At 31.4% G+C, this 13,705-nt stretch overlaps 1 protein-coding gene and 1 long non-coding RNA gene across 2 annotated transcripts in view; one reads left to right on the top strand and one right to left on the bottom strand.

The window, feature by feature from the left end:
- The window catches only part of LOC108910867, a 31,164-nt gene extending 28,532 nt beyond the window's left edge, over positions 1-2,632 (bottom strand). The window contains exons 1-2 of the long non-coding RNA XR_001964479.1: positions 2,538-2,632; positions 2,179-2,365 (exon numbers count right to left, since the gene is read on the bottom strand). This is a non-coding gene — a long non-coding RNA (uncharacterized LOC108910867). The remainder of the gene's footprint in view (positions 1-2,178; positions 2,366-2,537) is intronic.
- LOC108910855 lies at positions 2,559-12,299 on the top strand. The gene is made up of 4 exons (XM_018715603.1): positions 2,559-3,161; positions 3,216-3,350; positions 10,024-10,147; positions 12,095-12,299. The coding sequence occupies exons 1-4, from the start codon at positions 3,093-3,095 to the stop codon at positions 12,220-12,222; spliced, it is 456 nt and encodes a 151-aa protein (XP_018571119.1). The 5' UTR covers positions 2,559-3,092; the 3' UTR covers positions 12,223-12,299.
- Positions 12,300-13,705: the final 1,406 nt, after the last annotated feature.

The raw sequence follows: 13,705 nt of genomic DNA, 5'->3' as shown, positions 1-13,705 counted from the left end.
GTAATCAAATTGTTCCTTGCATTTATTTCCATAACAATTTGGTATAAATAAATAGCTCCGGGTCATTATAACTAGACTAATAAACAAAGACTGACTAATACTAATTGCTTTAATAGCTACATATAAAACAATATATATTTTACGTTGTCGGGATTTAGCTCGAGTTTACTGGCATTATTCTTTAGGTTTTACATCCAATAAAGTTGTTTAATTCAATAAAGCACGAGAGCCGACTAAAACACTTGGCCAAACTTTAATGGTGGATTCTACGTCACAAACCAGCAAAAAAACAAGTTCCTGTAAACATGTGTCCGAAAACGCAAATTACCAGGTGTTAAGTCTAATCCTTTTTTTTAATACAGAAAGACGACAAAGCGATTTTGTTTAAATTTGACATACACCTTTCATTTTTAATTTTTCGAGGTAAACTAAAAAAAAAAATTATTACTAAAGCTGCTAAAACATCAAATTATTTTTTAAATAAAAATAATTATTATTTATATAATCGTCGTATTTATGAATGAAATAAAATGGTACTTATATAACTTCCATTAATTTTAAACACCTTGTTATGGAAAATAAAACATTTCCGGTCAATCTTTTAGATTTTTTTTTGTTAATTCGTGACATAGAATTTGGTGGTGTGGTAGACCATTTTAGTTACATCCTGTATACACGTAAAGAAATTTAACCTTGTGTATTTCACTAATTGTTATTCGCATATTAATAACATTGCTTTCCAATCGTATTTAGTGCTTGAGATGAAATAGAGGCTGAAGCTGAACCTGAATAAGCGGAGTAATATACAGGGTGTACCCCGAGAAATGCACATACTTTAAGTTGTCATTTCTCAGGTAAAAATACGCAAAAAGGGTTACAATATAAACTTTTGCCTGAATAATATTTAAAAAACGTTTCACAAAATTTGTAACAATAATTCTTATATTTAGTTTCTACACTGTATTTCGATTAACGTTTGATTAAATAAACGGATAGTTAAATTGTTACCTATACTTACTTATGGCAATCTATTCGTCCGACCAATTAACCGATTCCTTTAATCGAGACTTAAAATACTGTCTCTCAAACAGATCATCATTTAAAATCATTTTTAAATTTTTAAATTTGAATCATATTATAAAAAAGTCAACTCTCATTTACATACTCAAAATAGAGTATACTTGATACTCCGTTACCAGAAACTCGAATTTGACTATAATTCACTCACTTCTGTTGCAATAGTTTCACTCATAAAATTTTAGTTGTACCTATTCGTGATAATAGAGTAAAAATTTCAGTCAATCGGGTGTGGACACAAATTGATACATTGAGTAAAATTGAGTAAATTCGAGTGAATTTTTTTTTACAGTGTATATAGCTGTAAAACCATGTCAGTAATTCTACATTTCAATTGCCAGTATCGCAGATATGAAGGAATAAAATATTTTGTTATTTCTTTTTTGACTTATTCCACAACAATGAAACTGTGTTTCTTTATATTTATGTGTTATTATTTTCTGTTCTCTTTGTGTTAACTTACTATTAATTAAAATTCTTCCGAAAAGCTTCAGTTTCTACTGAAAAGTGAAAACAAAAGGAAAATGCAGTCATTATTATGCAATTAACTCTATAATCTGAGAAAATAAGTGTACCTATTATATTTTTTTAATTTGTTGTTTTAAAAAAGTTACCAAGATATTTAAAAGTCATAGACGTGGTAGTTACGTTTTAAAAAAGGGATTGACTACCCCATATCTTCGAAATGATTATTAAAATGCAAAATACTAAATCTACTGTCATTTTCAGACGAATGCTGTTAAAAACTTTTTTTTAATAATTGTAGGGATTAGCTGTAAATCGTGTTTGCCATTTTGCATTGTGTTTTCTTACGTCTACAAGTTTTCAAACATCATCATCCAAGTCATCAATTATTTGGTTAATTTAACTCTAGGTCACTTCAAACCAAACTGGTTACCTTAGTACAACAGTCACATGTTTACACATCAAAAAATAGACTTCGTTAGGTTTCCTTTAATACTGTTAGTAGAAAAGGAAATGTTAAAGAAACTTCTGAAAAATTGTCTTACAAGCACAAGCATATTACAAACAATGGAGTAGTAATGCCCTCACGACAGGTATGGACATGCGGTCGAACACAAAAATCCTGAGTATATATACCTAAGTATCCTTGGGTAAACCCCATGCATCATAGATACCATCTAGACCTTCACATATGTGAACCTTCCTTATTTGCAAAAATACTGTGTATTTATTGGTTATATGATTGTTCCAAAAAACTCATTACCATTAAATATAAAAAATCCAGTCATATTAAGATAGGACAGGAATCATTATTCTTGATACCCTAAAATAGAAAAAATTTAAGACAAATATGTGATAAAGTCAACACAACCGCAAACATATCTAGGTATGCAGAACGTATCTATGGGGATATGTATATGTGGATATGTATTTATGAGCTACCTTTATATAAAAATAACAAAGCAGATATTTTAACCTATTTATAATACACTTACCGTACTTCGCACGCTTTCAGTTTAGTCATGTCACACGCTTCAACATCGTTACCTTCATGTTTACTTTTAGTTTCGTGTAATGTTCTAGTTTCTACCAGTGCTGGGTGATATGTGCGTTCAAGGGCCATCCTGTGGGATAAAGGGACATCGCAGATATACTGATAACAGCATCTTGAGTTAGCGAGTACCCTGAAGAAAAAGGTTCGGTAAACTCCGATTCACCGCGACCGTTTCCTTTGAACATTCGCCGAATTTTCCTCACCGGGAATTGGTCGAACGAATTCCTTCCAGTCCGTAAAGCCAACTCCTTAGAAAAATATAACTACACCGTCCCGCCCACACACACACGACTCTCTATTATTGTAAAATTGCTTCGGCATACTATTTATCGATAAAATAAATACATATCCTATATTTAAATCGCATACACGCTACACACATGTTTTCCACTAGAAAAACGCGGCTGTTAGTTAATTTTAAGTTTATAACATCCCACCACCACCGGACCATTATTTCATTTGTTCTTTGTCAAATACGTGACCGCACTTGCGAGACATGTTCGAAAAATTCTGTTTTTGCTACAAGCACCGGGCTGCGGCGATCCTCCTGGCTGTCGCCAGTTTAGTAAGTAAAAATAAGTGGGATTCAAATCAGAATTTAAATGTTATTTATTTTTAGATCGTAGGCGTTTTGGGCACAATTACTTTTAGCTTTCGAGTGCAATACCATGCTCAACGGACTGATGAAGATTACCTGATATTTTCCGTGTTTCACCTGCTTATTAGTGTTATTCTCATATCTGCTCTTATTTGGGTGAGTTTTCGTAAAAATGTTGCGTGTACTTCTCTATTTGATACATTCTAGAAAATTAATAGACAAATTGTGTTTAAATTTAAACTCAGGTATTTGAATTTATTAACTCTTTTCGAAAACGGTGGAGGAAAAACATTTGTTTATTAAAAACGGTGTAAATGAACTTAAAAGCATAAACAAAACTGATTAGTTTTAAAAACGTATATTTTGAAATTTGAATTTTAGGATAAGTTAGAATATTAGATAGATCTAATGCAAATCAGAGAAGGGGAAATACTGCTTTAATTTGATTTTAATATTAGCAGCCGTTCGAGCTTGACAGATTCGACAAATATAAATAAAAAATCAATACAGAAACTGAAGTATGTATTTCGTTTCCGCTGTTGAAGTAAACAAAACCAATTGCAAACTGATATAATTCAAATATCGATCATTTGCTACCGAAAAATCCTTCTACTCTTAAAAAAATTGTATCAATGGACGAATAAAAGTATTTAAAAAATTTTGGCACAAAAGAGGGTTCTCAACAGGTAATTAGTATCAAAATATCAATATTACTCATACTATTGACAAACGTATTGTTTACTATTTCTTTCTTTACGTAGGTACTTCTGTGTATCTCTCACACTTGCATGTGTCATTAAAAAATTACTCAATTTGCTTCATTTGGCCCGTCGTTATTTATTAAATTTAGTTGTCTTGCACGCACATACCTTACAGTGTGGCTGTTAATTCCTTTGCTAAATTTCTACTTGATGTTTCTTGATTGTTTAAAATTAAACAAAAGAGGTCGTAACTACATTAATAAAAAAATTGATTATTTTCTGTTTCATGGAATGTGTTTTGATTACGTAATTTAAAATAGTGACAGTAATTAAAAATGTATTGCTCTTGAAAAAAATATTTAATAATGGATGCAGTTTCGAGTAAAATTTAAAAAATTGGCATCATGTCTGGACAGGACTATATTAAGACCTTTAACTAACAGAGATGCACAGTAATTATTATTAATAAATAGAAATTAATAATAATTAATGCTAACAGCAGCGTGTCCCGCTGTAATGTCCGGAAGAGAGAAAAGGTTTTTATTTGTGGGTTTACGACAAAAAGTCACTCTTTGTAAAAACTCCTGTTTGTTCCAAAACAGTCAAGACCGTTAATAGTATATTATGTTACTAGGAGTAGAAGGCGATCATTATGTGTTGAGCCCAAAAGTTTGCTCGCCGAGGCGTTAGCCGAGGCTGAGCAAATTGGGCAAAACACATAATGAGCCTTCCACTCCGAGTGACATATACTATTTTTTCTTCAAGCGTGAATATAAAAAATTACTAATTTTGAAAATTTATAGCGGATAACGCGATGTTCAATCTCAGCACAAAATAAAATCAGTAGGTAGGTAATACTATTTATTTTATACATTTTATACATTTTATTGATTAATTAAACATGACAGTTTTAACCACTTTATTCATGAATAAAAAAACAAATGTAACAATTATTTTTCTTTAATTTGAATTAAACGAATAAACATCTAAATTACCTACATGTCTATCATCAAACTTTATTTATTAACATGAATATTAAATGTGCAATTTTGTATGGTACAGTTGTTGATATTTAAAGCGCTGCTGGCTGTCTTTTTTTCAAAGTTTACAGTTCTGTCGTTGAATACGTTACTTGTAATAAGGTTCTCAGTTTCAGTGTTAACAATTGTACCATTATTAACAGAAAAGTCTTCGATTAAATTATTTTCAGGATCAATATTTACAGTTTCGCTTGATGTACTTGGTTCATTATACTCTAATGGGTTTAATATTTTCATCGCTATCTGTTTCTTATTGTTTACAGAATCTTCAATGTATCCTTCAGCGACGCTGGTAGATTTCCATCCACCATGTCGCTTTAGGGTTGTAATGTCTCCACCATTATCAACTAAGATAGTTGCCGAGGTTCTTCTAAGGCAATGCCCCGTATATTCATGTGGATTTGGCAACCTTAAAAATGATGCAACATCTTTTGGCACTTTTGAAATTTTATGTATGCCCATTACAACACGATGACAATGGCCATTTTGATATTTAATAAAAAATCTATCAAAAGTTATGTCTTTTGGCCGAAGAGTAGCATATTTTCTGTATAAATTTAAATAAAACTCTCCAATTATGGTAAATGAACGATGTTTTTTAGTTTTTGTATTGGGAATATTTACTAATATTATATTTCCCAAATCTTTTACATCATTAACTTTTACTTGAATGAGTTCATCGCATCTACAAGCTCCTGTGACTCCAAATATTAGTGCAACCTAAAAAATATAGAATTATTAATTTTGTAACAATAAAAAAAGTTGGAAAATGCAAGGAAATTCTAAAACATGACGTAATTTTAAGACATCTATATTTATGAGTTTTTACAACATTCTTCCAATGAGCTATCTTTATTTCCGAAAATTGTTTATTATTCTCGTAATGGATACTATAAAATAACTTGAAGTTTACAAATTATAACAAAATTTTGTATTACAAATATAAAAAGGTTAAATATATATCTACCTATAATTTAAAAAGTACATACCTTGGTTGCTAAATATTTATCATCAGGTGCTTTATTCAGGAATTCGTCAAATTCTTTTTTAGACAAAACTTTCGACTTTTTTGGTTTATAATTTTCACCTTGTCGTTTCAAAAATGTAATTAATTTTGAATATTTCTCAATATTTACATTGTGTTCTATGTTTAATTTAGATTTTACCATTGAATATTGCGCCCATAAAGTTGAACTTTTCAGTGTTCTGGATAATCTTGTAAAATATGCTATCATCACATTTTCTGAATAAATATGTGCATTATTTTCTTTTGCCCAATTTATGAATTTATCGTAAGCATTTTCATAAATTTTTCTCGACTTTGTTGGTATAAGTGTTGCCACTGATGTATTTCAATTTCCAGTAATTCTGGAGTGTGCACTGCATTTCTTCAGGCATTTTAAAAACGACCCGAGGCGACATCAAATTTCAACTGACACTTAATGAAACGTCAAAGCTTCTTGAATCTTTAATTCGTTGCTAGGATACTTATCTACACATTGTTGCATTTATTTACTAGTTAAAAAATGAAAAATATTTGTACTAGTTAAACAATAGGCTGCTTCTAAAGGAGGTGTTGCACTATATAATATAAGTATTATTATACGCTTGAAGAAAAAATATTTGTCATTTTTTATACAGGATCTTCAGTATTTAGAAAAATATTGTTAGTCGCCAAGAGTAACCGTTTTTTTTGACAGTATCGAAAAATATTATCAGGGATGTCATTTAGGATCCACAGGGGATTAAAAATTTGAGGTTTCACTAATTTCTGTTTATTTTTTTTTTAAACAAGACGGGTACCTAATTGTGCGTGCTATAATAGAGGAGTTTATAATGGCGGATGCTGTGGCTATAACAACCAAATAAATAAAACAGTGCTCACTCTGGAACAAAAAGTATTTATTATTCAGTGCTATGGTTTGGGTGAAGGCAGTTCAAAGACGATTTAATGAGAAATGGCTTGACATAATAGTCACAGATAGAACTATAAAACGGATTGTACAAAAATTTAAAAACGCTGGTTCTGTATTTAAAAAGAAAAGGGCAACAGCGGTTAACGAAGAAGAAAATGTTGTAGATGCAATCAATAAGAAATGCCCCAAAGACATCTTTAAGAAAAAGAGCTTCAGAAATTGGAAACGTTAGTAGGTCTCGTTTACAAAGATTGTTAATAAAATATAAAATACATCCTTATAAACCAAAGTTTGTCCATACACTAGAAGAAGGGGATGATTCTAAAAGGTTGGAATTTTGTTTTTGGGTGGATGAGCACCATCTCGAAAACAGAAATTTTTCCCACTATATTATTTATTTAGATGAGGCGACTTTTTCCACGAATGGACTAGTTAGCTCTCAAAATTGTAGATACTGGGCTTCGGAAAATCATGATTTTCGGATTAATTGTAGACGACAGTATTCAAAAAGAGCTAACGTTTGGTGTGTCGTTTCTTATTTTGGAATAGTTGGACCCTATCTTATAGAGGGAAACTTGAACCAACATTCTTATTTGCAGTTACTAGGTACGTTTTTCTTAAACTACCTAAACGATATGCCATTAGCACATCGATAGAGGGCTTATTTTCAACAAGATGGTCATCCACCTCATTCTATAATTATGGTTAGAGAATGGTTGGACCAACATTTTAAAGATCGATGGATAGGGCGATTAGGTCCTGTTCCATGGGCTCCTAGAAGTCCTGATCTGACAATAATGGACTTTTATTTGTGGGGCAATCTAAAACAGTTTGTGCTGCTGAACCGCTTGATAATAATGTGGACACTTTAAAAAACAGAATAAGAGAAACAATTGCTAATATTCTTCTATACGAAATACTAAATGTCTATAGAGAATTTATTAGAAGAGCTGAAATTTGTGCAGAAATTGGAGGCAATAAATTTGAGTAAAATTTATTTTTGTAAATTTAAATTACATTGTTACTTGTTTATGTAAATTTTCATATTATAGTAATAAATTGACTTAATAAAAATAAAATTAAAGAAATTAATTATTGCATAAATTTTGCAAATATTAAATAAAGTGGAAAAAAATAAAAATATTTTAATCCCCTGTGGATCCTAAATGATATCCCTGATAATATTTCTCGATATTGTCAAAAATAACGGTACTTTACTCTTGACTAACAATATTTTTTTAAATACTGAACACGCTGTATAAAAAATGACAAATATTTTAACAGTTTTGACCATTTTGGAGCAAGCTGGAGTTTTTACAAAAAGTGACTTTTTGTCGTAAACCCACAAATAATCAATAATCAAAAATCTTTACCAAATTTGGCACTCATACTTCAACTAGTTTAGAAGATAAAAAAAACTTCTCGTAGAAGTTGACAGTCGAATTAAGGAAGCCCCTATTTACATTACGATAGTTTTTCGGGATGTTATGCCGTGGTCTATGTACCTGGTCGACACCAATTACAAAATCTCCATGCATTTTTTAGCCTTAGCAAGAAATCTGCCTGCCCTTGTTGTTCTCGGGCTAAACACTGTGGTGGCGGACCCGCTGAGGCGTGACTGACGACCCGCAACTGACTCAGTCGCGAAGAAGCATTTGTAGAGTCACCATTGAAGATGAGTGAAGAACTAAGAAACGTTTGGAAGCGTTGGACGCGCCCAATTACAGAGACCATTATGGAAAATCAGAGGATTACCATTGTCTGAAGAGCGGTTCCGTCCGTAGTGGCTGTAGAACCAACAAGATCCGAAATGAACATCAAGATGAGCCTAGGGGTTCTGATAGCGGGTACGCCTCCACAAAACCTAGCTCGAGAACAACAACGGCGTCGACCAGGTACAGAGACCACGCCATAACAATCCAAAAAATCTTAGTACCTTAAATATCATCACAAACCGTGATGGCATTAAAACCACTAAAGGAGAATCTTTGGTTATAGGTATATTTGTACAAAATGTTTATTGTTAAAAAATGGTTAACCGATCTATGAACGCATTTTTAAAAATATAGGTATACAAAAAAGTTCTTGAAAAAAATATCAATGTTTTATCCCTAATGGGTCTAGAAAAATTAACTAGTTTAAACTGTCAATTTAAGGCGTTTTTTTACCCATCATTTGATGATAATCTGAAATGATCATATCTTAAAATTGCACTATGAATTTTTAAATTCAGTCAAACTTTAGTAATAATTAAAATATATTTGTGTTAAAATGATATTAATCAAAATCGGTAGGTAGATATCTGGATCAGGCACATAACCAGAGGTGGACCTGGGTTTTTTATTTATTTATTAAAGTATTCTGTCACTTATGAAAAAAATAAAAATTATTGAAATAAACCCTTGCCTCAAAAAGATCAGTCAACGGTTATTCTTTATGGCTAGAATGACACTTCGTTTTAAAACTAAATTGTCAAAACTTATCTTAAAATAAAGTGTCATAGCTGGTTTTAAACATCAACAAAATAATGAAGAGTACTATATAGGTATAGGGATGTGTATTGTGTATTCTCTATTGGGCTTATTTCATAATAATATTAAATTTTTTCACAAGTGGCAAAATACTCAAATAAATAAAGAAAAAACTAAAACTATGCCACAGATCTGAATCTGAGAATTGGGCCTAGGTGGCCCTCTATAAGTATGCTGGCCCATTTTGCGACTCATCCAGATAAGGGGAAAGACTTTTCAATGATTAATTCATTCAAAAGTCCAGTTACGTGCCTGATTATGAAGCCAGTGTATAGAGTGAACAACAAGGACTACAAAAAACATACTTCTAAACTGTTTCAATTAATTACCAGTATGTCTATACTGTTAAAAAATATCAATGTTATTCGTTTAACATTATTTTTTAATACAGTAGACCCTACAGTTATCTATGCAGAAAACCATATCGTAGATAAAATTAAAAATCTGTTCACCAAACATGTAAGATATAAATGTCGAAATATTTTAGCTTTCAAAATTACGCAACGGTTTTTAAAATTAACTCACAATAACGTAGATCACGTGAAAAAATAGCCTCCCTTTAATCATATTTCGTCAATGCTAAGTAAAAGATGAGAGTACCGTTAATGCAACATGAAAGCTAATGCTTTGTCTATTTCTAGGAGCAGCCAGTGTTAATATTTTGCTACCTCATCGTGCACATAGCAATTCTAACAGCTTTTTTTACACACACTGTTATTTACATGCCATTTGGGAAGCTTATTTGGCTCCACGTTATTGTTTTATGTAAGTATAAAATACATAGTTCTTTGATATATAAATTGAAAAATTTTTATTATTAATGCTGTATTAGTGCTGCTGTACACAGTAGTATTAGCAAACACTTGATAGTGTTGGAATTAATGCGATTGGTTGACAATAATAAAAAGCCAAAAACATAGTACAACCCACCAGTATCTACAGGGCGATTCTAAAATATGTAACCAAATTTACAATACGAAAACTAAAGGTCAAATATAATTTACCTAGGTACCAAAATGCACCCTTAACAAGTTACATTTAAGGGGATGTCATTTGAACTAAAAAAAGTAAAAATGCAAATTTCTCCTAAACGTCTGAAGATTTTTTTCAAATTTGGCATACGACTAATGTTAATAACTGGCCATGTTTTGAAATGAAATCAATAAAATACATTGATGGTACGTAGAGAATGTAGGGGTAATTGCTCTTTATTTCATCCTGTATTTTCTGTTCTCAATATTTTAATGGCTTGTCATATCAGTGACAGACAATTCGATTCCAATAGTTTTTCCCCCTGGACATTTTTTGATACGATTGATATTAAACAGGAAAATTGGATTGTATTGATTATTTTAAAGTAAAAAAACGAACAACAACTAAGTTAAAAAACTATTAACACCTTAAATATTAATCTGAAAATGCATGTTTCTTACCTCAAGACAAGCACGAAGTCCTTGTCTAAAATTACACTACGCTCGATTAAAATTTTCAGTTTTATTGAGAAGTTCAATTATAGCATTCCGTAGGTATATGAACCTCAAGGTTTTCCACATTATCTACTACTGCTAGCCTTTAAGATGACTACATCGCAAGTATTAAGATCAAGAGAACGCGGTGACCAAGCAATTGGTAAATTTTGGCCACGATCTATCCATGTTATGGGAAAATGTGCAACCACTGGTGTCAATCAAAGAGTAGCGTACTGATGCACCATCATGTATGAACCACATATTTTGTCTTGCTCTCAATCGGACTTCATAAAGAAGGTCGTTCAAATTTTTTCTAAAAAACTGAGATAATCTCCTTTTATGAGGACCTACAAAAAATGACTATTAACATTGGTCGTGCGTCAAATTTAAAAAATATCCGAACAATATATTTTGACCTCTAGTTTCCACCGTATAAGTTTGGCTACATATTTTAAAATCACCCTGTATACAACCTATAGCTGTTATATTCTTGTTGTTGTGGCAATGAATAGCAATTGTGGTAATATAATGGCATTTATACGACAATGCAGACGAAATTCTGCAAACGCATAAAGTATATTATTTCTGTGGTGAAATATATGTCCCAATCCCAACAGTTCAAAGAGATTAAGACAGTGATAAATTTATGTTGTTATTTTCTACCTCAACTTCATAGTTTGTGTTTTTAAAATTGAGTTTTTAGTACACCGCTGCGAAACTACAATAAACTAACTGTTCTGTGTAGAGAATAATAATAAATTATTTGATTAAGAACCTGCTTCGATATAAAAAATGCTTATACAACATAAAAATACCTGTCAATTAGAATTACACAAGATGCAAAGATTTAGTTAACGGAAATTGTAAATAAAAAGAATTATCTAGTTTGCTATTTAATTCTAAAAAAAAATATGCTGTCTTAAATTATAATTAGAAAAATGTCGATTAAAACCATCTAAACATTTTCAAAAAATAGCAGTTTGTTTTCAATTAACTTTTTCGCGAGATTTGGTAGCAGTAGAACTAATATGTATATCTAATACACATTGTTAACAGAAAATGTTATCGCTAATCATAAAATACATAGAGTTGTGCAAATCATGTCTGTACATCTCGAATAGATATTAGTCAGAACTTCATATATCAGATTAAAATAATAAATTAGTACATGGCCGTTCACTAAACACCACACTAAATTATCTATTCTGTTGAATATAATATTTTGAAAGGTTTATGTTTTTAGGTTTTGTATTATACTGTATGTACTGCATATATTTATATTACAATCAAATCAAACTGAAAAGAAGAACGAATGAAAATGATCGATACGTAGATGCTGTATATTATATAAATAATAATACTATGTATTAAATGCACCCTGTATTAAAAAATTGTATATTGTAGCTATTTATATGTGATACTAATAAAGTTGTTTCTGTTTTTATTTTCATTTTCGCTGTATATTGTCGACGAAATAATTGTTAATTTTTTACATCCCATTTTAGTGACACTTTTTTCAACTAAAAAATGAAGACTTATACAGGGAAATTAAATACCTATTTAAACTTAAAAAAATAAAAAGCAAGTGGAAAAAAGCGACTGCAGTTGCAGTATCTGTATCCTGTTACAAACAGAGGGTTATATATATTCTAAGAATAATAATTACAGTACTCACAAGATGATACAACAATCCTCAGATCCTGAACGTAAAATTTCAGGAATTTTTATTAGTATATCAGCTAGCATATTCTTTATACAGTACCCGTCTAGAGTATGGAATAAATTCAGTAAAAACGAAACAAATTTTTTTTGGGAAAAATCCTCGAACAAGTCGATTTTTAATTTAAAAAATACATATTTTAGCATAAAAGGCGATTTTCAACCGTCATTTGTTTTCGAGTAATGACGTCATCGACATTATTTTTATTCTATTTTTTTTCTTGATTCTGAAAGATCGTTTCATTGTCGATCTTACATAGGAAGAGTTTTCGAGTAAATGACGATTGAATGTTAGAAAACGTAAATTTTATTCATTAAAAAAATAACAATTCCTATGTCAAGCAAATACAATTCATTAAGTTTTCTACCTAAATTAAGTGTTCGAATTGCCACCCACAGACTTCTTGACAATACGCAAATCTGTTTAGAAATTCTTCTTGCACATTATGAATTATTTCTGGGGCAACTCTGTGTATTTCATCTATAATACAATTTTGGAGTTCTTCTAAATTATGTGGTCTATTAACGTACATTTTGGACTTTAAGTAGCCCCATAAGAAATAGTCCAGGGGTGTAAGATCTGGGGATCACGCGGTCCATTCTATCGGTCCTCGTCTGCCGATCCACCTCCTAGGAAAACAATTATCCAGAAAATCTCGAACAGGGCGCGCATAGTGCGAAGGTGCACCGTCTTTCTGAAACCATATGGTGTCATCAGGAATATAAGGGTCATTAACGTGAGGAAAAATTACTGCAAGCGCTGGAACAAGGTCATTTTGTAAAAACTCTAAAAATATCTTTCTCCTGTAAGGGTTCCTTCAAAGAAGAAAGGCCCTACTACTCTGTTGTCAACTATTCCATCCCACACATTTTTTGTGGGTGTGGGTCTGTGGGTGTTGGATATGTGTCTCTGCCATCCATTGAGGATTTTCCCGACTCCAATACCTTCAAGTTTGACGGTTCACTGTACCATTGAGACAAAACGTGGCCTCGTCTGAAAAAAGTATTTGCCGGTGTAAATCTCTATTTACTTGACATAAATCCATCATAATTTCACAAAAGTGTAAGCGGCGGTCGGGATCGTCTTCATTGAGTTCCTGCACAAGTTGAATTTTGTAGGGATGATATTTTTCCT

Source organism: Anoplophora glabripennis, unplaced genomic scaffold, assembly GCF_000390285.2.
Source record: "Anoplophora glabripennis isolate ALB-LARVAE unplaced genomic scaffold, Agla_2.0 scaffold24, whole genome shotgun sequence".
In the NCBI taxonomy this organism is placed as follows: Eukaryota; Metazoa; Arthropoda; class Insecta; order Coleoptera; family Cerambycidae; genus Anoplophora; species Anoplophora glabripennis.
The sequence above is the reverse complement of the archived record's forward strand: the minus strand, read 5'-3'. Positions and strand labels throughout refer to the sequence as shown.

Coding starts and splice junctions, on each gene's coding strand:
- LOC108910855 (XM_018715603.1), top strand. CDS start 3,093: ATGTTCGAAAAATTCTGTTTTTGCTACAAGCACCGGGCTGCGGCGATC. Junction 3,351..10,023: donor TCATATCTGCTCTTATTTGG/GTGAGTTTTCGT, acceptor GTCTATTTCTAG/GAGCAGCCAGTGTTAATATT. Junction 10,148..12,094: donor GCTCCACGTTATTGTTTTAT/GTAAGTATAAAA, acceptor TTATGTTTTTAG/GTTTTGTATTATACTGTATG.